The sequence below is a fragment of the Periplaneta americana genome, chromosome 6 (assembly GCF_040183065.1).
Source record: "Periplaneta americana isolate PAMFEO1 chromosome 6, P.americana_PAMFEO1_priV1, whole genome shotgun sequence".
NCBI lineage: Eukaryota > Metazoa > Arthropoda > Insecta > Blattodea > Blattidae > Periplaneta > Periplaneta americana.
In genome coordinates this window covers 89,937,359-89,961,080 of record NC_091122.1, presented here as the reverse complement: position 1 = coordinate 89,961,080, position 23,722 = coordinate 89,937,359, and the positions used below count along the sequence as shown (strand labels likewise).

At 34.1% G+C, this 23,722-nt stretch overlaps 1 protein-coding gene across 9 annotated transcripts in view; it reads right to left on the bottom strand.

Annotated features, from left to right (window-relative positions):
• Positions 1-23,722, bottom strand: part of LOC138701479 (uncharacterized) — a 316,721-nt gene that overhangs the window by 224,966 nt on the left and 68,033 nt on the right. Inside the window, exons 1-2 of one of the 9 annotated variants that reach the window (XM_069828384.1) lie at positions 7,282-7,432; positions 88-229 (exon numbers count right to left, since the gene is read on the bottom strand). The exons of 5 other annotated variants lie outside the window; for them this stretch is intronic. In XM_069828384.1, coding sequence (XP_069684485.1) covers positions 88-90 — 3 coding nt within the window. In that variant the 5' untranslated portion in view covers positions 91-229; positions 7,282-7,432. Of the gene's footprint in view, positions 1-87; positions 3,856-6,995; positions 7,258-7,281; positions 7,433-23,722 lie in introns of those variants that run through there. 3 more of the 9 variants (XM_069828385.1, XM_069828386.1, XM_069828387.1) reach the window with 3 other exon arrangements.

Here is a 23,722-nt window from a genome sequence, read left to right as displayed (position 1 = left end):
GATAAAATTCCTACACCAATGTAAGTACATAACATGTTTAAATATGCATTTAATAACAGAGTAAATATTTTAATATATTAACTTTACCATAAATCTTCAGCATGTCGACAGTTGTGAACATTGCGTTGATAATCAGGTTTCTAGTCCGTGTTAGAGAGTCACAGCACAACACAAAACACACGTGACACAGAGCCTGCCAACTGTATTTTGGTGCCAACAACGTTTCCGCCTATCCTGCAGAAGCGAGAACTCAAGCAGACTCATACAATCGTTTTGACTCCTATCGCAGTACGCGAAATGTACATTATATATAACGGACTATCCTTTGAAATAGGACATGGGAAATAAAAATATCCACAGCGGAAAGTACCAATGTCGAAGCAGCACCGAGCGCCAACTGCCATGGCCAATGCCGAGTCTCCCACTCCACCACCTTTCTCAACTGTGCACTATAATTATAATATATTAAGAAAATAGTGTAATTATAGTAAAACAATCCATTAATGAGTGAGATTAACGGAAACATCTGAAATTCTTCGCCTCATTTACAATTTAAAGATTTTAATCATAAATGCATTAGACTCTGTTTAATTCGTATTTTTACTTCACAATTTATTTTGTTTGAATTAAAACAGTAGACAGCATAAAAAGTCAAATTTCAGAAGCAGATTACAGAAAAAAAAACATATTATAACGTACCTAATTGAAAAGATGATGGAATTAAAATGTAGGTTGACATCTAAGAGTGGGAAAATAGACACTGCGATGTGGAATGATATATACGTTCTCATTACACAGTTCACACAGTAAGTACAAAAACCTGTCTAATTTTACACCAAATGTAATTAGTGTCAGTAACTACTTTAAGTTTAATTAATGTTCTAATCCAATTATTATAGAAGAATATAACATTGCAAAGTACATGCATATGAAAAGTGTGATTTCTATAAAGAATTTAATTAGGCTTACTTAGAACAAGGAAATAGAAATGACACATATTTCTTTACAATAAAGAAGGCGATTACGGTATTGTGCGTCCAAATGTTCTGACAGTGGAAGTATAACGAGAAAGCAAGACTTATAAACAAACAGTGTTCGTAAAATTCAGAGAATATGATTCATCTACGTTTAACAGATTTAAAATGCTCAAATATCCAACTTGAATTTCACTATATTGTAATTGAAACGATACTGTTCAAACTGTTGGCTAAAATCATGCGCATAGTGAATGAAATTTATTTGGTTTATTAATTTAGAAAGAAGTCCAGATACATGTAATTTACTTTAAATACACCATTTAAATAATTTTGGTGTATGGGCCTACGTAGTGTATAAATCTCCATACCCAAATATTTTTAAGTTCTACAGGAAATGACCTTTTTATTGACCTAAGTTACCTTGTCTGAAACTAATCCGATCTATACAATTATTCATTAAACAAATTTAAATATGAACTTAGAAGAATTTGAATCAATTTAGATCTACTATTAAATCTGGGTTATCGTGATGAGAAGATTTCTATGTTATAGTCACAAATACACAAACATCGTTATGAAAACAGTTAGGCTAAAATATGAGAGAATTTCAAATATATACATTTTAGGCCTGTATATAATTTATTTTATAATACAGTATTTAAAACAATATTTTTGCTGTTAATAGTAAACTTACTGAAAGAGATTCATCTTTTGTCCAGGGGACTGGGTATATGTACCTTGTCATTTGTTGAGTCAGCCGTAATCCAGGCAGGTCATGATAATCACACGATCAAGAAGGCTCATAATGTAGGTCGAAAAATAATATTCTCCCTTAAATCGCATTGAACTGTAAGTGGACAATACAAAGTGGAGGTAAAATTGACAAAGAAAGGAGTAAATGTATGAAGATTAAGAACAAGTTTCATATAGTAATAAACTATTCCTCAGAGTCTTTGAGTGAGTAACGCACATTGAAGATAACGGCAAACAAGCGCCATTATAAATAAAATGGCTAGTTTTGCACCCCGAAATTCAGCGAGATCAAATAAATCTTTAGTGAACATAGTTTTGGAGTATTCTTGTGAGGTTATTCCTGTTTTCCCAGCTACAATTTTACAGTTTAATTATTATCGTTATTATCGTTTCGAAAAACAAAGGAGAAATGACAGTGCGCATCTATTTTCTCAGTATTGACACAATTTTATTCAGAACTTGAGGCACATAGCAAGTAAAACACCATTAAATTAGCATCGATGTCTTGAAGCAGGCGAGAAGACGCAGAAGGATGAAGTTGCTTCATATCGATTATGTTAATTATATTGGCTACTACTGTTACTGCATAACGTTTACAGTCTTTGAACAGCAACCTTGGCATAAGTAACATATCTGAGCATTTTTTTCGACGGACACACGGTATTGTATCCATGACGTAGGGTTAGCACGATGCCTGTCCTGCAGCTAACACAACGCAAGATGTTAAGATTGACAACGAACGTTCTAGCCTGGATTCGAATAAATTTCGCACGACGCCTGTCCTTCAGGTAACACAACGCAGGATGTTAAGATTGACAACGAACGTTCATGCCCTAGCCTGGATTCGAATACATTTCGTCTTCAAAGGAGTTGTCAAAAGCTTAGCAGTATACAGACCAAAATCGGCAAGTATGTTTGTAGGTACTATAATAAAAATGTAACATAGAAATTGTATATAATACCAGTCGGGAAAGAATATAAGATATTGGTTACTGAAATAAATGTTTAGAAAAGACTAATGTCCTGGTTGGAAAGAGCTAAAAAATTAACATATAAAATAATGAAAGTTAATGAAATGCAAAAATACGCACAAATCTAAAAGAGACATCGTTAAAATATCTCAAAACAATAATGAATTCTAAAAATGTCGAAAAGTAGACTGGCATATAAAATAGAGATGCGGCACCGAAAGACGACAGCCAGTACAGTACCGGATATGGATAGTCAAATTGCATAGCCTCACTATGTACGTCGACTCTTTAGCTTTGTACAATTTCGCCTTCCATCTCCTCAGGATTTACTAAAGCTGTAGTTAATTAGTGATCTATACCTCTAGACGTAGACTAAAAAAGTGTTGATTAAACAGAGGCTATGGCTTTACTATCAAAACTATTTTCCTTTGTTTCTAACGTTTACAATTTACTACTATTCCACAGTGTTAACTTTACCAACACGTCTAGGTAAGTGATAAAACTTTTAGTTGAGAAAATTATTTTTCATGGCATCGGTACTGTCATACCTAGTACGTCTTTATAAATATCCTTCATCCTAATCACTGTAAGACCCTACTTGCAAATCTTCTAGAAAAGTGTATACACTTTTCGGTTTTCTAGGTAACCTAATACATTTGCATATAAGATGTGACTAATGTTGTAGTTCTGTGTATTTCATTCGTTACATGTAAATGAATGTATGGAGATTTTCTACACTTGGTCAAGTAAAGTCATTACCTAAAGGTCACTAAGGCATATAGAAAGTTGTGGTTTTAACGCTAGTTCATTTTGGGGAGGATTTTTCGATGGATTTGAGGTGAGTAACTGATGGGACTCTTGTAATGTCATATCAGCATTACGCCGGGTCTTAATAGAAGAAAATATGACATCACATCACAGGCGGGATTCGAACCCGTGGCTCGGATTCCATGTAATGTTAAAACTGAATGTCTTAGCTGGCTTTTATTCGTTAAAAACTCATGTTAAAAGCTCAGTTTCTTGTTAAACTGTTCTCTGCGACCTTGCGGATGACAGTTTGGAAATAAATGTTCCAGCATTTATTAAACTGTAGTAGAGATTTAACATTTGTCTTTAATGTTCACTTATTAAAAAAAACTTTCTTAAAAACTTAAAACTTTAACTTTAAAATGAAATTCGCGTACATACTGTACTTACACCAAGTCTCAATAGTAATAGTAATAATAATAATAATAATAATAATAATAATAATAATAATGATAATGCACAGTATATTATAAAATTTCATATTAAGAAACTGTACCTCTCTATTCAGTTAAAAATGATTGACTATATTATTATACGTCTATAATTTGTTGTTTACAATGGCCATTCTCGTCAGCCAAAAATTTGCGAAATTATTTAAAAAAATAGTAATAGTAGTAGCAGTAATAATAACAATAGTAGAATAGTAGCAGCAGTAGAAACTTGATAGGCCTATTAACAAACAGCGAGATTCCCTGATCATGTGGGCAGGTTCAACAAGGCCGCCGCTTAACGATAGAAGACAGACAAGGACTCTCCATTAATACTGCTGATAAGTCGTGAGTCTTTCTTGCACGCGCGGAATGAGTGATGTCACGCCGTCTTGTCGAAAATAGGAATGAAAATTCATGAATACCTTATATATGAGATAAAGAAATGTTACGATAAATATTCAGTGAAAATAATTAGGTTACAGGAACTTAGGAGTTCAAGTCAGTATTTAACTTCTTATCATTATCATTCAACGTTATGTGGCCACTGTGGTTGAGTATGCATAAATGGCACCATACAAGAAAGACGTAAGGCCAACCAACGAATACTAAAGCGGTTTCGACATACGGCATGCAACAAGGAAGGAAGATTATCTAAACTTTCCTGCTGGGAATCGAGCTCAGGTTTGCTGATTTTGTAGTCCGACGCGCTGTCATTTGAGAGACAAAGACAAGACTGTAACATAAATAATTTATATATTTACAATATTGGGAATAGCCGTCAACATTGAGATTCTCTCCCCCCGCATAAGTCTGGACACAAGTTAAGGCTGGTTCACAATAACCGGGAACGGAAACGACAACGAGAATGAGAACGGAAATATTGTTATAACATTTTCGTTTTCGTTCTCGTCGTTTCCGTTCCCGGTTTATTGTGAACCAACCTTTAAAAGGAGATTTTTGCTTGCACACGGGAAAACGTACGTACTTTCCTTGAGATGTTCCTACAGTTGTTGAATTTCGAAATGTAACAGAGTTAAGGCTGGTTCACAATAAACCGGGACCGGAAACAACAACGAGAACGAGAACGGAAATAATGTTAAATACATTTGTTTTAAATGAGGTTACTTTTGAGAAAGTGTCAAGGTTCCGATATCTCGGATCGATAGTCACCGAGGATAACAACATATTAACTGAGATCAAGGATAAAGTAGCCATTGGCAATCGAAGCCTCAGAGCATTAGATAAAATTATAAGAACCAGCTATATCTCCAAAAAAATGAAGGTGAGGATTTATAAAACAATTATTAAACCTACAGTGACTTTTGGAAGCGAAACCTGGACTCTACCTGAACGAGCAATAACCATCTTAAATACGTGGGAAAGGAAAATTTTAAGAAAAATTTATGGCCCTATTTATGATAAGGGAGAGTGGAGAATTAGGACCAATTCTGAACTACAAAAATTATATAAAGATTCAAGTATTGTCACTGATATAAAAATTAGACGGCTGGAGTGGCTGGGCCACATTATCAGAATGGACAATAATAATATTCCTAAAAGATTACTAGATGCCACGCTAAGTGGTAAAAGAAGAGCAGGAAGACCTAAACTACGATGGTTGGATGATGTTCAGGATGATCTAGTTAAAGCAGGAATTAAGAGATGGAGACGGAGAGCCCTAGAGAGGGAAGATGGGGCGGCAATTCTTAAGGAGGTCAAGGCTAAACTAAAAGGGCTGTATGACCACAGATGATGATGATGATGATGACATTTGTTTTAACAATATTCCCGTTCTCGTTCTAGTCGTTTCCGTTCCCGGTTTACTGTAAACAAGCTTTTATTGAGATTTGCTTAAACGTAGCCTACTATACATTTAAGAAATCTTGTTATTGAGCTATTTGTAAGTAGTTCTTGTATACGATTATTAACTACATACAGTTTTCACGACAATTTTGCTTTCCTTTCATGCCTGAATAAGTCGCACTACGTCAAATGGATGAGGGTCAAGGTATGCGGACAGGAAGGCACGGTTGGGCACCTAATAAGGCGGCATTCGCTTAGGCGGACGTGCACAGAATGCCTAAAAACTATTCACCGTAATCACTAAGCACTTTTAAATTGTTGAGTTGCTTTTAAGATACGCCATTGTTCGAAGATATCTCCTACTACAGCTTTCACTAAAATTATGTTAAAAGTAGAAAGCACTCTAAGTTCCTTGTCATGCTGATATCAAACTGCACACATGGTGTTCACAGCTGTAATGGCATATACTAAATCCGTTTTCAAGACGAAACGTAGTTGGTTTTGATGTCATGATGCGGCGGAAACATATTAATTTAATATCATAATGGTATATTCATGATGACGATAAAGTTAATATGAACAGAATATGAATTAATAAGGGTATCACCATTTTTGATACAAACTAGCATACTTAAGAGCAAACTGGATGACAGAAAATCGAGAGACGGCACGGGCCATGGAGTGTGGAGCATTGCAGACGGGAGTGGTAACCTTTAACCGCCTTGCTAAACCGGTCAATATTGTCTCAACATATGACGCCGAATCGTGCGAATGCCAAAGTTTCCTTCAATAAATACATACTCTTTTTATTATACTACTTCGCTTGGATTATTTATAGAATCGCTTTTATTCAAATGAACGAGTTTACAACACGTGAATAATACACCTGCCGAGAAGAAATCATTATTTTGTAGAGAGCACTTTCTTCATTAATCAATTATTCTAGAATTTATACCAAGAAAAATGTGTAATGGTTCTGATTTAATATTTCATTCTCATAAACTTTGTAAGGGACCGTAACAACACCTCTTTGTGTGTTTAGGGGTAAGTCATTTTACTCTAAAAATTTAGACTTATTTTACGAAGGAAAATAATGACAAAACTACTTAATATTATCATGTTTATGAACTTAACGAAGTACGAGTTAATAAAATAGTATTTCTTAAACCGAAATGAAAATAATTTGATCTTGTATTATTAAAAGATTAGGTAATATTATATGAACTGAAAACTGACACGCATAAATAACATACCCACAAAAATAAATAAAATGAATTCGAAGATTCAGTAATAAATGCGTGTAAACAGAAGTTCTAGTCTGCATCAGATTATTATTATCATTATAAAAGATTTTTTTTGTTCTAAAAATGACAGTTAATTTACTATAGCCATGTCCTTTACGTTAAACTTCAACGGCAACACGTAATATTTTAATTGTAATATTTCTAATTTTTATAATCATCTATAACAGAAAGTATTAGCACTCCGTTCTCTGTTGCATCACACTGACACTGAACACACACGCATGCACGCACGCACATGTCAATTAATTTGAACTCGGGAGCACTTGTAATTGAGTGGCACACTACGTAGGCCGTGATGCAAGCAAGGCAGAACTGGAATCCCACATCAGCACGATGACTTGATAGAGTCGGAGCGGACTACTGGCAGTGTGTCCGACTCGAAGCCATTCTCACGATCGGAACATTTCGAGTGGCTCTAAGTGACGGCGGCGGCGGCGGCGTGACGACGTGTGTGAAGAGGGAAAACTTGCCAGCGCTGCAAAAGCGGCTGACCCCTGTCCAAGTGCGGAAACTGGTATGCGTTAGGAATGGACGGCAGTCCAGAATAATTCGTCCACAACAAATGGACAACCAAAGAAGCAGCCAGTCTGATTCGGTTGAAAATAGTTTAAGTGCTGTCTGTCACACTATCCGAAAGAATAGAAACCTGTGTTGACTTATGGTTAAGACGTTACAGATAAGTGAGTCACATTCCTTGAAAATTTCATAGAAATGCTTTTCTTCCCTTGTCCCTTCTTTTTGAGAAACGATGGAATCGCAATAATATAAATTGAAGTATTCCGAGAAAATCTGCACAACACCTTCACTATTGAGATCGCCGAGGTTATAACTGGGGGATCCCTCTAGACATACAGAGTGTAAATGTTATAAACTGCCAAAATAACTGAAGAAAAAAGTCAAATGTTTTTCTGTAACTGTCATGGTTTTCCCAGGAAAAAAAAAAGTGTTTTGTGAGTCTAGCTCTTTTGGAAAATAGGATAGTCAGTCGTTATTTAGGCTACTTTACTCGGTATGTACGCTAAAGCAATCATTTGTTACTCTGTTGTGTATTGGTATGTGTTTGATGTTGGATGCAAGGTCATTGGCAATAACATTTACGTTCAGTTGAAATGTAAACAGATAATGAAACTACTATCAATCTTAAAAATATGGTATTTTACGTATTAAAAATAAAATCAAAAGATATAATTAAATTTCACTAGATATTTTGTTCAGTAGACCGATAGGTAGTGCCTATATAATTTTGGCAGTTTATATCGTTTACATTATGTATAATATAATATGAAGACACGAAAAATGTTTCAGACCAAAAGGAGTGTTTCTCCTCCACATGAAACAAAGAGAAAGTGTTGCATTTAGAAAAATATAAAATATTTGTATGCACAAACTTTGCAATTACATCTTTCCGCACGTCTGGCCGCGAAACCAGGTGGCCCGGGTTCGATTCCCGGTCGGGGCAAGTTACCTGGTTGAGGTTTTTTCCGGGGTTTTCCCTCAACCCAATATGAGCAAATGCTGGGTAACTTTCGGTGCTGGACCCCGGACTCATTTCACTGGCATTATCACCTTCATCTCATTCAGACGCTAAATAACCTAAGCTGTTGATAAAGCGTCGTAAAATAACCTACTAAAATAAAAAAAATAAATACATCTTTCCAATCTGAATCTCAGATACCATTAATGTATTTTCTAAATTTTAATAACAAAAGTAAACTAATAGTAATAGAATAGTTTTAATTATGCGATATTAAAGTATTTTTCCCTAACTTTGCTTTAATGTGCTAATATGTGTTCGTAGATGACGCTTATAGAGTTCTGTCTGTCTGTATGTTTCCCTCTCTCTCTCTTTTAGAAGTTCCTCGTATTGTCCTCGAGTTAAATGTTGCAAATGTCCCTTATTTACATTCTGAAAACATGGCGATCCTAGTCGTCGATAAGATGCTTAGGAAAATATTTGGAGCTAAGAGGAATGAAGTTACAGGAGAATGGAGAAAGTTACACAACGCAGAACTGCACGTCTTGCATTCTTCACTTAACATAACCAGGAACATTAAATCTAGACGTTTGAGATGGGAAGGGTATTTTGCACGTATGGATGAATCCAGAAATGCATATAGACTGTTAGTTATGAGACGTGAGGGAAAAAGACCTTTGGGGAGGCCGAGGCGTAGATGGGAGGATAATATAAACATAGATTTGAGGGAGGTGGGATATGATGCTAGGGACTGGATTAATCTTGCTCAGGATAGGGGCCGATGGCGGATTTATATAAGGGCGGTAGTGAACCTTCGGGTTCTCTAAAAGCCATTTGTAAGTAAGTAAATAATAATAATAATAATAATAATAATAATAATAATAATAATAATAATAGTAACAATAATAACAAAGGATGCACTGGAAGGAATGGTGAATGGTAGAAGAGTTTGGGGCAGAAGAAGATATCAGATGATAGACGACATTAAGATATATATGAAGAGACAAAGAGGAAGGCAGAAAATAGGAAAGACTGAAGAATGCTGGGTTTGCAGTGAAAGACCTGTCCTTGGGCAGAACAGTATGAATGAATGAAATAATAAATAATAAATGACAATAATAATAATAATAATAATAATAATAATAATAATACAATTCTCATATGCAAGAGAAATGAATATTTGACCTTGGTTCACTAGCTAACTTATCTCGGAATGGGGATTAATAAATTTTCATTTAGAAGGGGAACTCTCCTCTGCGCCACTAGAATTCATCACTGCCGGCAATGTCAATATTGGCAAAGTTTCGAAACCATGATGATACATGGATCCTTGCTCATTGATGTGGTAGTGTGTAACAGTGGCACGTGGGTACTGACCCCAATGCCAAATCTGCTCACAATTTACTTTCCTCTTGTCTCTCTTCCAAATTGCAACGCAAGAAAGATCTATGAATGAATCATGACAATTGTGAGATATACAGTATGTATCTGTCTACTATTCGTATTCACTGAAATATTAATGAACATAATTTGTCACATTTAGAATGTTTTCAGATTCGAGTCCATTAAATCAATAGTTCAGTTTCAGATATTCGTGACTTTCTCGAAATTTGTAACAGTATTTTCATTACTAATTTTGCATCAGCCAGTGCATCCGTAAATATCTGCAGTGCTTGGGAAAAGTGACATAAGTCAGTTTCCACAAACCTTTTTTGTTAATTTATTTAGTAGTTTATGTCGATTTGATTTGTTTCTGTATGAATTAATGTAATGGGAGAAATACTTATGTATTTTTTTCCAAGTGAGCAGATGTTCCGTAAGTTGTCAAATTATCAAAAAAGGTTTGTGGAAACTGACTTATGTCACTTTTCCCTAGCACTGCAGATATAGCAGTGACGGTTTAGATCAGGCATGGGGGAAAAGGAGAAGAACTCGTTTTTTGTTTTATTAACCCACACCACTTTCCAATAGCAGCGATACGCTTATTTCCTTCTTTGAACTTCTGTTTGTACACAAGACGTCACCAGTGGCGGAACGCGATCGGATTATAACTATTTCGATCTATTATCAATAAGGTACTGCACAACAACACATAAATATATTACATTTAATTAAATGTAACCAAAATAATACTATTTCATTACAGATAGTAATACTATTTTATTACATAACATAAAAATAATACTCTTTTATTACAAACATAAAACCATTACTCATTGTTACGGTTTTTTGACTATCTGCATGACATTATCAAGACATTGTGCTTTAAGTACATTGTAATGCCTCGCTATGTATTATGTAGTGAATTGCAACTAATTCATCTGATGATTCATTAATGGATTTTAGAAATCGTCGTAATAGACTATAGCTACGAAGCCATTATGTTTCCCTATCAGTGCTGGAGTGCCATCTGTGGCTATACAAATCAGTTTTTCCCAGGATAATTCATATTTTGTCACAACTTCAAAGACAGCTTCGAAAATATCATTTCCCATTGTATTGCCTCTCAAAGATACAAAATCAAGAAAATCTCCAAATATGTTGAGTTCAGAATCCACACCCAGTAGAAAAATGGCTAATTGCGCAGTGTATTTTGTATCTTTTCGTCGATAGGTAAAGAGTACCATATCAACTCTCTCAATTTTACTTTTTGCCGATCTTCAACATCCTTAGCTATTTCCGTAATTTTGTCTCTGATAGTTCGCCGACAGAGACTTATTGATTTAAATACTTCAGTTTTTTTCTGGACAAAGATGCCCGGAGACAATCATCAAACATTCTCTGATAAATTCTCCTTCTGCGAAACATTTCAAATTTTCGGCTATGTGTTGCGACATAAGATAACTGACTCGAATTACGTTTGTTCCTAAACAAACTGAAGCGGGCTCATATCTAGTTTCCTTTAACTCATAACCAGGGAACGGATTTATATGGACTAAAAATATATGAAATATGTAAATATATATGTAGTTATTTTTACCAAAATATGGAATTAAATATGGATTTTTACCAAAATATGGAATTAAATATGGACTTAAAATTATAAAAAAATGACTATGTACGTTAAATATTGGTACATTTTAATCAAACTAAACAAAAAATATAATGGACGTACCTTATCTTCCAATGTAGTTTCAACAAAACACAATTTTTATTGTCTGTTACCATAACAATAGGTTACAAACATTTCTTTCAAGTGCTGAAAAGTGAATCTTCTTCTATTGTCTCTGAGGATAGATTTATACTGACTAAAAGAGCGTTCGACGTCACAAGAAGTAACTGGTACATAATTCAATTTCACAATGTCTGCTGGGGATAAGTCCAAGTTAATCTTCACTGTTGATTCACCACTCATCACAGCAACAACCTTTTGTAGTTCTTCATATCCAGGGTTTTTTGAAAGTACAGTGTCCACCTTAGCTCTTACTGCATCTGCAACTTTACCTCTACCACGATTCAGTTGTTCCACAGTACTATTTATAATTTCAAAACTTTCAGATAGTGAAAGGTGCCTATTTTGGAGACTTTTGAGCGTTTTTATGATGCATGAAAATGTATGCTGAATGTGAGCTAAGTCATTCTTCACACTTATGTCACAGGTAACTGTTTTCGCAGTATCAATTGAGACTGCATCTTCAGAGTCCAATGCAAGGAGAACATTGTTAATAGAGTCTATATGTTCGGCATAATATTCAACTGCTTCTAGCCATGTACCCCATCTAGTTAAAATTGGCTTTGGTGGCAATGGAATTTCAGGGTACATTTCTTTCAACACGTTAACTCTACTGGGAGCTTTGAGAAATACTTTTTTCACTGATGAAATCAACAAATCTACTTTAGGGAAATTGTCTCTGACCACTTCTGCCACACGATGAAATGCATGCGCCACACAAGTAAAATGAGTCAATTTAGGATATACAACAGATAATGCTTGTCCAGCTTTGACCATATAAGGGGCAGCATCGCTAATAAAGAATAACACATTATCGTACATAATACCCTTTGGCCACAGGATACCCATAGCTTCGTTGAACAGTTTAACTATAGTTTTGTTATTGCACTTTTATAGAACATCACAATGTAAAAGAATTCGTTCAGAATATTGTTCACTTAACAAACCGATAACTACATTACCAACAAGTCTACCTTCTTTGTCGGGAGTCTCATCAATGGAAACCCAAATTGAACTATCTTTAATTTCATCTCTTATCTTCTGTATTGTCTCATCGTAGATGGATGGAGCATACGTCTTCCTAAGTGTTGACTCATCCGGGATTGTATGTTGAGTATATTTTTCAAGGAATTCCCTGAAGACCTTATTCTTTAGTTTGTAGAGAGGAATATCAGCAGAGATGAGAGAACGGCACAGGTCGATGTTAAACTCAGATCTTACATTCGATGTTGTTGGTTGTGTTAAAAACAATTGTCTCTGCTTGGAATTTAGTTGTTTGTTGGCCTGATGTTTACTAGTTGTAATGTGTTGTTGCACCAGGAACTTTTGTGTAGATGATACTGCACACTGACACAAATTACAAAATAATATTTTATTGTCAGTTGATAAACCATCTTCTTTAAATTCTGAAATGTAACTTGTTAGTTTTGATTTTAAATTGACTGAATGACGTACTTTTGGCATATTTACCGTCTTTATAGTATGATTTACAAAACTGAACCTATGTGTACTCTGACTGGCATTTAACTGTTGAGCTGCACAACTGAAGTCTGTTAAAAATTTTAAATTAAATTAATACAGTTTTGTAACTTACTTTCCCATTGTTGATAGGACTGCTAATTTTCAAATAACTCTGATGTTAAAGGGATTACTGAACATGTGTTTAAATCTCTATTGTTGAAATGTATTTTTAAAAGTTAATGGAATTTTGTTTTGTTTTATTGTTAAACCTAATATAATATGGACTGTTTTATATGAAATATGGAAAATATATGGAAATTAACGAAAATATGTACTAAACTCTAAAATATGGAAAAATATGGAAAATAAAAGTAGGATTTTTCAACCCTACACATTGTGAAACATAAAGATAATGCAAAATATAAATTATATTAGCTTTATAAGTAAATATGTATTTACATATAAATCCTTTCCCTGCTCATAACTTTCTGAGACGGTTTGGGCGCATACAGAAGGAATACAAAGGTATACTTTTAAATATGTGTAATTCGGAATATCTTAAAATCACAAACATTTTGTAAAAAGTAGTACACATAAATAATGAGACGGAGAACCATCTATATGACAACCACAATGTGAAAAATAAAATGAAATAACAATTGAAATACATCTGAAAAACATAATTCACTGTAGTCCTTCGCGTGAAGTGTTAAAATGTCGTCGCACATTAAACAGGGCACAATAGAACAAACAAAATGCCTTATCATTATGAGCGACACAAAGGTACTTTAGTTCCCATTAGAGTTTGAAAACATAATATTTCTTTGCTCTACCACGCGACATGTCTCCACCACTGATGCCCACTCAAATGTTATGAAAGACTTACTGATGCTTGCTTAGTAAAGATAGGAAAGTCGTGGTAGTGTGTGGAAGGGGTTAAAACACGGACAGTGGGGAGGGAACACAATGAGGCACTTTTCCCCGTGACTGGTTTAGATTCTCGGTATGAGAATGACGATTTATCTCCATCTTAATAGTAAGTGAGAGTAAAAATTATTTAGCCCCCGGCGTAGTTCAGTCGACTGAGGTGCTTGTCTGCCGATAAGGAGTTTCATTCGGGCGTGGGATCGATTCCCTCTTGGGCTGATTACCTGTTTGATTTTTTTCCGGGTTTTTTCCCAACCGTAAGGCGAATGTCGAATAAACTCTAGCGAATCCTCTGCCTCATGTCGCCAAATACCGTCTCGCTATCACCATTCCCATCGACGCTAAATAAGCCACTAGTTGATAGGTACAACTTAATTAAATAATCAACTAAAAAAAGGACTAAAATTAGATTTTATCCGCAAGTGGAAAGTTTAGCGTCCGAGACGAAGCCGAGAGTGATAATTTCTGCAAGCCCATACAATCTGTTTACTCTCTGTGCTATACAATATTTTATCCATTATTGGTATCCAAATTTAATTTAAATTATGGGTATTATCTTTGTAATATGGTGTTTGTGAAGAAGTTATAAATGAATGGATGTATGAATTTCATTGTTGCTAATGTGTTAGCTGTCATGGAGAGGAGAGAGTGATTTAAAAATTGTAATTCTCTACTGTGAATTAAAACTTTTAATTCATTGCTGTGAATAGAGTCATTGTTTAGGTTGCTAAGGGGAGTGGAAGAAAGACTAGTTTAATTACTAGTCATGGATAAATTAATTTGCATCCTTTGTATTTTTATTTTTCCTGTGTTTCTATGTATCTAATGCAATAGCCTTACGAATGACTAAGGTGTCATGCTGTGCATGTGTGTTCTTGTATTAGAGCAATATTATGACTAAATAAGTATTAGAAGATTAAGAATGAAAGGATCGTGGTGATAATGGTGCTGGAGGTGATAATTTTATATTATTATTATTATTATTATTATTACTGTTATTATTATTATTATTATTATTATTTATTTTTTTAACGTGAAACGTTTATGCTCGAGTGTCAATTTTAAAAAATGTTAGAAAATTTCAGCTCTGATGTCAGTAACTTAGCAACAGAAATGAGTTAAGTTACATTATTCTGACGTCACGGGCTTAGCAACGTTGCTAACGAAAAAGACTGGCTTCGGCACGAATTGGAGTCACATGATTATCATGGTCTAGTCATGGCCATCTTGACAATCGCCTAATGTGAATACATGTTCAGAGTTCTAAGAATAACAAAGGAACTGCTATATTAAACATAGATAAAACTCATGTTAAACATGCATTTATATATAAACTTGGTCTATGTCTGCCATGTTATGACTTAAGGCTCATTCACAATGAAAATTAAACATAACGTAAGCGTTAACTTAAGAATATAAACGTTGCGGTAAAATCAAGAAGTCATACCATCATTCACAATGGGAACATAAACATAACAGCAAACATACTTGGTAACCATGGAAACATAACAACGACGCCATTTCCTCATATTCTGTCGTATACTTCAGCGCTCTACGATTGTGTTCTGTTTGCAAATCACGTAAGCATAAGCATGAAAGTTTGGAGTTTGCAAACTTTCATGTTAACGTGTTACGGTAATGTTTATGTCAATGCTTATGTCAATCATCGTGAATGATCCCATTTGGTAGCCTGGGCGCAAACTTCTGTGTTTATGTTACGGTTATGTTTAATTTTCATTGTGAATGGGCCTTAAGAATGTGACGTCGCGCCGTAGCCAGTCTTTCTCGTTAGCCACGCTTAGCAATCGATCAGTCTCTTGCATTGATATGGTGTTTTCCAGAAAGACAGACTTACTTTCTTGGACGAATTATATTTCTTATTTCTCTTATCACAGATTCATACTAACAGTTCTCCAACAAATCAGATGAAACACATTAATTCCATTGTAAATACGTGTAAAAATATGTAATTCCATGATGAAATTAAGGAAAATAATAATTAATAATAACTACAACACAGAAATTACCTTAAATTAATTTCACTCTCTACAATCCTTATAAATAGGAACCAATTCCTTAAAAATCCAAATATCACAATAACACCCAATCGAGAACATAAACGTTCCACTCACTTAACAGGTATCCTGTGAATCTCCTGTACCTTTTTTATTACTTAGAGTATATGGCAAGAAAAACTACAGAAGAGCATGAGTTATGAGTAGAGCCCGGACGTTTGGCAAAATGCCTTTTTTTTTTTTTTACTGAGGAGATGTGAATCATTTTCATAGACATAAATGTGATTTGCGGTAAATCAAAGTGATAGAGCCAATTTTTATTTTGCCATTTTTTTAGGTGTTTCTTACTAATTCAATAATAAATGCCATTTTTTAGCCATTTTAAAGCAATATTTCTTGTTTCTCATTTCTCTTATCACAGACCCATACTAACAGTTCTCCAATAAATCAGATGAAACACATTAATTCCAATGAGTGAATGAGTGAGTAAGTAAGTAAGTAATGTGTATGGCATTTAAATATATGAAACAATGACTCAATTTACTAACAATAATGAATAAAAGTAATTTATACGGTGTTTAACCTGCTAATAATCGTGTTTAATACTATTGGTGTAATAATTAGACTCAACTCACACGGACCACAACTTTGCGATTATTGAGTAATGATCGACAATCCACAGTTATAAATATAATATCATGCCTTCACGATACCAACAATCAGCTTTAGCATTTTAAGGCCATATTCATAGACATTCTTAGCGCGGGCTTCCGATGGATGATCAGCGGACTAACGTTTTTCGTATTCATAAACCAGTGTTAGCGATATGATATGACATGAATCCTGTACAAGTAATCAGTCGATAGCCGGGGCTAGTTTAACACGCTCGTAGCGCGGGCTAGCGAAATATCTATGAATAGCAACCTTAATTATTATTATTAAGCCCGTTCTTATAGAAGTTGTCTCGTAGCATTTTCAATTGTTTGCTTTCATATTTTCAAATCTTACTATTACAATTTTGTGGTACACGTGGAACGAGAAATAAATTTGAGTAAGTCAGTCAGTTATTTTCGAGTGACAGAAGGTATAAAATAGGTTAGCTAAAATGTCTAAATTCAGTAAATCATTGAAAAGTAAACTCCATGCTTACGTTAGTGAATTTGGTGTCTATGTGTTTTCAACCGATGGAACAGTTTTGTTATGTAAAGTTTGTGAAAAGACAATTAATCACGAAAAAAAGTATTTTATACGTCAACATGTGTCACCTACAAAGTAAACATGTGAGTTATGTTGATACAATTTAAATTTATTGATAAAATATAAGTATATTATGTCTTTTTAAAATTTAAAATGCCTTTTTCCAAATTTATTGTGCTTTTTTACGTTTTTATTGCCTTTTCTGCCTGCCTACTTTAACTGTTATAAATTACCTAAACATCCGGGCTCTAGTTATGGGGTTCAAAATTGAATGTCAATAATGCAAAATACATACTCATCGGGGACACATCGAGAGACTTATAAACTAGAAGACCAAAAGGAAACAGTAAGTCATGTAAGAGAATACAGTCGAATCTTCCGTACAACGAAAATCGAAATAACGATAAACCCTGTTGCAACGATAAATTTTATCGATCCCGGCGTATTCCCTATGTTTCAAATATAATTGATTCATCATTATAACGACCGTCAAATTTTAGAGAAATCCCGATGAAACGATAAAAACATAATACCTATATATATATATATATATATATATATATATATATATATATATATTAAATTTACTTGGTGGTATTTGTAACAAAATAAAAAAAAAACTTCAATACAAGGTTTCATGTATTTGAATAAATCTTGTCAATCATTCAGTAATACAAAGATACATTACTATTTTTACTGCAATTAATTCCACCCAGTGACTCACTACAATGTAAAAATGAAACTTCACAACGTCGTTCGTCCCCAAATTTTATTAAAAACGACAATATTTCTCTTTACCACATGAAGTGCGTTCTGCAATGTAGGCAATGAATTTCACTCCTTCTCCATCAGGATCGTAATTTTACGAACATTCCTCGCCAAAAATACAGGCAAGTGTTCGGACAAATTTAAGTGTTTTCTAATGAGCGCCAGAAGTAATTCATTCTCTTGCGGCTTTACTTTTCAGAAGCTGTCCGCTTGGCTTCCTACAAAATAATTACCGATACTCGAGTTCTGTACAAGCATATTTTTCACACGTAGGCCTATAATTTTGACACTTAAATATTGTGATATGTGAAAGGCGTGCTAAATCGAGATATCAATTTCAATATTTCTTTTCGAATATCTTCATAATTCTCTAAGCAACGATAATCTAATTTATTACTATTTCTTTTGATGTTAGTCGGAAAACACGAGTACTTACATGCAGGTTTCAAAAGATGAGAGACTTCATAAAGGATTATGTTAATTTTTAAGTAGGCTGCAATAAAGAGCGCTTCTTGTTGTCGAAAGAAATGTTAATATTCATGATATCGTAATGAGTGAAGTGTGGGAAGTCGTCGTGTCCTTCGCGCTGCTTATTTATGAATAAAGAATTTGCCTAGAGACATAGACGAATTAATGAGCAAAGCACCTGGTACAATTTGAAACAGTCCTGTCGTTTACGTAGCACATACACAATTGCAGGCCGAAGTGTCTTGTTCTATACATTTAATTTAGTAATAATTACTACATTTAGGCCTATGGCATGCTGCAATAAATGAAAAACATCGCACCGCTTTGATCAACGTGAAAATCTTCCGTAAAATTCAATTTGTATTTATTATTTCTATTTTTCATCTTTATCATCATCATTATCTATTTTGCAGGGTTGGTTCCAATTATGTGTTATTATACGTTTTATATAGTAGATAAAATAACAACCAACTGACGTAAAACTAATTACAATGAAATGTCCAAAAATTTTAAATATTGTTTACTAATTGACAACCTTCCTAGAGCCGTTAATAAGTGATCAATCTTTCACATTTGATGATTGTTTTCACTATTTAACCATGTGGACAGTGAGGAGCTATCAAACGTAAGATAAAAAAGATAAATACTCAATATCACATTTTGAAAAAATGGTGCAGTTAATAGAAATAAAAGACACTGGAAAATATTTCACACTTATGTAAACTTCATGTGTAGGCAGCTCAACTTTCGAAGAATATTGCCTGATTCCCTAAGACAAAGTTAATTATGCACAAGTAATGTTATTTCTGTATAACGAAGGCAAGCCACGGGATGGAATTCTCCTTGTTCGCTAGGATTGCTATGCGATCTGCTTTGTACAGAACAAAAATATCCATATTCTTATCAAAATGTGCCGTATGAAAATTTATAAGCATTATATTATAAATATGAATTGCAGAACTATTCCACAATTTGTACTGGAAGAGAATTAGAACAATATTCTAATAGGGCTAGTAATTTGTTATTTAACTTTAAACCTTTGTCTTGTTTGATCTCCTCCTCTTATACGGACTTGCAATCCATGCGATGTAAGGGAGGATATTCCTCAGAACCAACATTAGCTTCTCTCAAATTGCGGTCACCCCTAAACATGTGGTTAGCATGATGGAAAAAGGTATTGCAGACACGTCACAGGAGAAATACAAGGCCAGGGACAAACACTCAGCCCCATGGAATGGAGATAAATTCCGGTCCACATCGAAAATTGAACGACGAACCACTTGTTTGAGAAACACACTCAGCCATGCCGACGGATCCACTTGATTTTAATATAGATAAATGTTACGGCATTGCACTATATAAATAATTAAGTTAAAATAAATACTGGTAAATAATAATGTAAATAAATGAATAAATAAATAATATTATTATAAATACTCGAAATATTATGTATGCGTATTCACTGTACCCTGTAACCTTGAGACACTCCCATAACTTGCGTATTTTAGTGTATCTAAAACTAATAATATATTTACGTTATAGGGTTGTCCAAAGCCTACTATTTGGAGTAATTGGAAATTATACAGAATGTTAAAAGAAGTTCGTAGTAACACAAAGTTATGTTCTTTTTACATTTCATTCCACAAATTGTTTACATTCTTCATCTTAATTCACATTATGCAGTATAAGCATAATTCAGGTCATTAACAAAACAAAAACAATTTAAATATCATTTTCAGCTCTTTCCTGGAAAAGGTAAATTTAAATACAAATATTAGCCTAGGAAGCCATGACGTTTCAATGGAAAAAAGAATCAATCAAAATATTAGCCTAGGAAGCCATGACGTTTCAATGGAAAAAAAGAATCAATCAATCTTCTTAATGTATCCAGCTATTTGCTGACAACATAAAGTCCACTATAGTCCACTGTAGTCTATTCAGTTGTTATTTTTCACGAGAAATGAGGGGTATTTTGATCGGTGTTCATTATAGATGCCTGTTGCTAGTAGCCAGAGTTGGGGTGTAGTCAATATATACTACAGGGCTGTCTTCTGCAACTGGTACTAATGATTTTAATTTACTTCTTTTGCGATTTATTAATGGACAGTATAGCAGAATGTGTTCCAGATCTTCATCATGATTATTACACCACAGACAAGTAGGATTATCAGAAATCTGAAATCGGTGTAGGTACAATTGTGTGACAATGTGACCTGTTCTGGCTCTTATTAAAAATGTTTGAACATGTCTGGGCAAGTTTTTGTACATTTCAAGGTCAGACTGTACAATTTTTCCTTTGTCAGAAGAGAGCCAATTGTTGATCCATAGGTTCATAAAATGAGACTTTACTAAAGCAAAAGCACTGGATAGAGATATCACTTGAAGAGGTCTTGGTTGCAAATATGTTGCCTGTTTTGCAATATTATCGACTTTCTCGTTTCCAGGTATACCACAATGACTAGGTATCCATTGAAATGTTATTTCCTTTTGGGTTTTTTTTTTTAGTTTACTTAGTTGTTTCTGAATTGAAATAATTCTATGTGCGTATAGGTTTTGTACATATTTAATTATATTAAATATAGCCCCCTTGGAGTCGGTAAGTATGCAAATAGAGTTTTCAGAAATTTGAGTAACACACTGAAGAGCAGCATCAATAGCTAGCAATTCAGTGTCAAGACTGGAGGAGGATGAACATGGTTGATATTTTGGAATATAATACCCTGCTCCTGTTGTCCCATTATTAGGATTTAGAGATCCATTTGTATAAATTTGAAGGTGATCCTTATATGTGCCGCAGGATCTAAAAATACATTTAAATATAAAAAAAGAAGAATAGGTAATTGTTTTCATGTATTCGACTGTTTGTTGCTAAAAGATGCTGCAACATATTTTCAAGTGAAGAATATGTGCTATGATCCTTTTTATGGAGAGTGGAGGAAAAATTCATGAAATAGTTGCAGACTGTATCCTGAACGTTATTCATAACGAAGAGAGCCTTCTTGAAATACATTCGAGCTTTAACAAAAACTTTGTTGTGATAAAGAATTACCAAATACCGGCAAAAACAGCTAGAACATAAGATGAAGGAATTTACTTCTAATTATATCAGTAACAGTGCTAGCGTATATGGATCGAAACTCAAAATTATCCGTAAGGGATAATGCAAAAGAGTAAGGTAGGCCTATATCCAAAAGTTTAACGGCATAAACTGCATCAATTTAAATTGAATTTAGCACAAGGGTTTAGAGATAAAGATTATGAAAGACGTTTGAATTTTGCTTCTGACGTAATGGTTAAAATAGGTGTTGATCTCGTTTCCTTTCTGGATAAATTTTTATGGACAGATGAAAAAAGATTTTTTAGCATTGGAGTAGTGAGTGATTCGTCATAATGAACTCTACTGGATTGTAGAAAATCCCCCTTGGGTGCGAGAAACCAATCATCAACAAGTGTGGGGTACTAAAATATAGTGTAGTGTAGAATTTTAGATGTACCCTTGCAGGGCCATGCTCTTATCAACAGCATCCATATGGGCCTATCTACAGTTTCTTCAGAATTGTCTAGTTCACTTCTAGCCACAATTGCATCTCGAGACAGACTTCAAGTGTTTTTTCTGCAGGATAGTGTGCCAGCACACAATGCAGCAGTTACTTGGGAATATTTGGACAAGGAATGCCCACAAAGGCGGATTGGAACCAACTAACCAATAAGATGGCTAACACGATTTCCAGATATGACATTAGATTTCTTTATATGGGAATACTTAAAATCAGAGGTCTACGATAAACTGCCAAAATGTAGAGGATCTGAAAACAAGATAGTGGAAGCATGCTGATGTATTCCTTCCCAACTACTGCGCAATGTCACTTGATTGCAAACATAAATAATTTTGAAACATGTATTGCAGAAGAGGGAAGAAATTTGAATTCTTTCATTGAAATTGTAGCCTATTCTCAAAGATCTTTTCCATGAAATAGCTAAAAAAAATGTACACATGATCTTTTGATCTTTAAATTTTTTTTGTTTTGTTAATAACTTGAATGCAAAACTGTGGTACTTCATGAAGAGTGCAAACATAAATAGTTTTTAAACATCCATTGTAGAAGGGCAAAAGAAATTTGGATATCTGCATTCAAATGATCTTTTCAAAGATATTTTTCTTGAAATATCTAAAAAATATATACAAGATCTTAAAATCTTTAAATTGTTTTGTTTTCTTAATGAACTGAATATAAAATTATGGTCGTCATAGTGATATGAGGCTATAGGGTACTTTTGGGATTGCCAGTGGGCAATACCCATAAACAGGTGTCAAGTTATTTTATTTTATTTTGTTTTTGTTTTTCCTTTCTCTGTTCTTGTTATTCTCAACTATAATGTATTTATTTATGTACAATAAAGTTTACTACATGATAAAAAAATAAAATTATGGTACTTCATGTTTACATAATTTGAATCAGGATGAAGAAAGTAACAAATTTATAGACTGAAATATAGGTTGTTCCATTTATAAAACATAACTTTGTGTTACTACCAATTTCTATAACACCCTGTACAATTGTCAACACTCCAAACGGTAGGTTTTGGTCAATCCTGTAATGTAAATACGAAACTATTTTTAGTTACATTAAAAATAGACTACTTATGGGAATGTTCCGATGTTTATGGGGACTCTGTGTACTAGGTCGAGTCAAAAGTATTTTACTACAAAATATTGTATGGCCTACTCATTTGTCCTTGAGTTGCTAGGCAACGGACGATTTGTTTTGTTTAACATATGTGGGTACGACAGTAGGCCATTGTTATTATTGTTGAGTTCCTGTTTATATTGTGTGTTGTAGGCCTAGATGGCTTGTGTTCATGTATGCGATTTACATTTAGATTAATATTTATGATATTGGTGACTGAGGCGGTGATGAATCATTATATGTAAATTTCCAATCCGGCATTTTGCATTTGTGACTGAGGGAAACCATGAAAACCCCAGTGAGATTGGCCAGCCACGGGATTTGAATCCGAGACCTTCTGAATGCGAGTATCAAAAGCTACCGTTTGAGCCAACTCGTTTGGTGATATTTTGTTGCTGTTGTTTTGTAACATTTCAAGAAGCATAGGCCTATATATTTGCGGTATATAGTGCCTATTACCTTCATTTCCTCATTGGAAATGTGCGGCGAAAAAATCGAAATTCGAG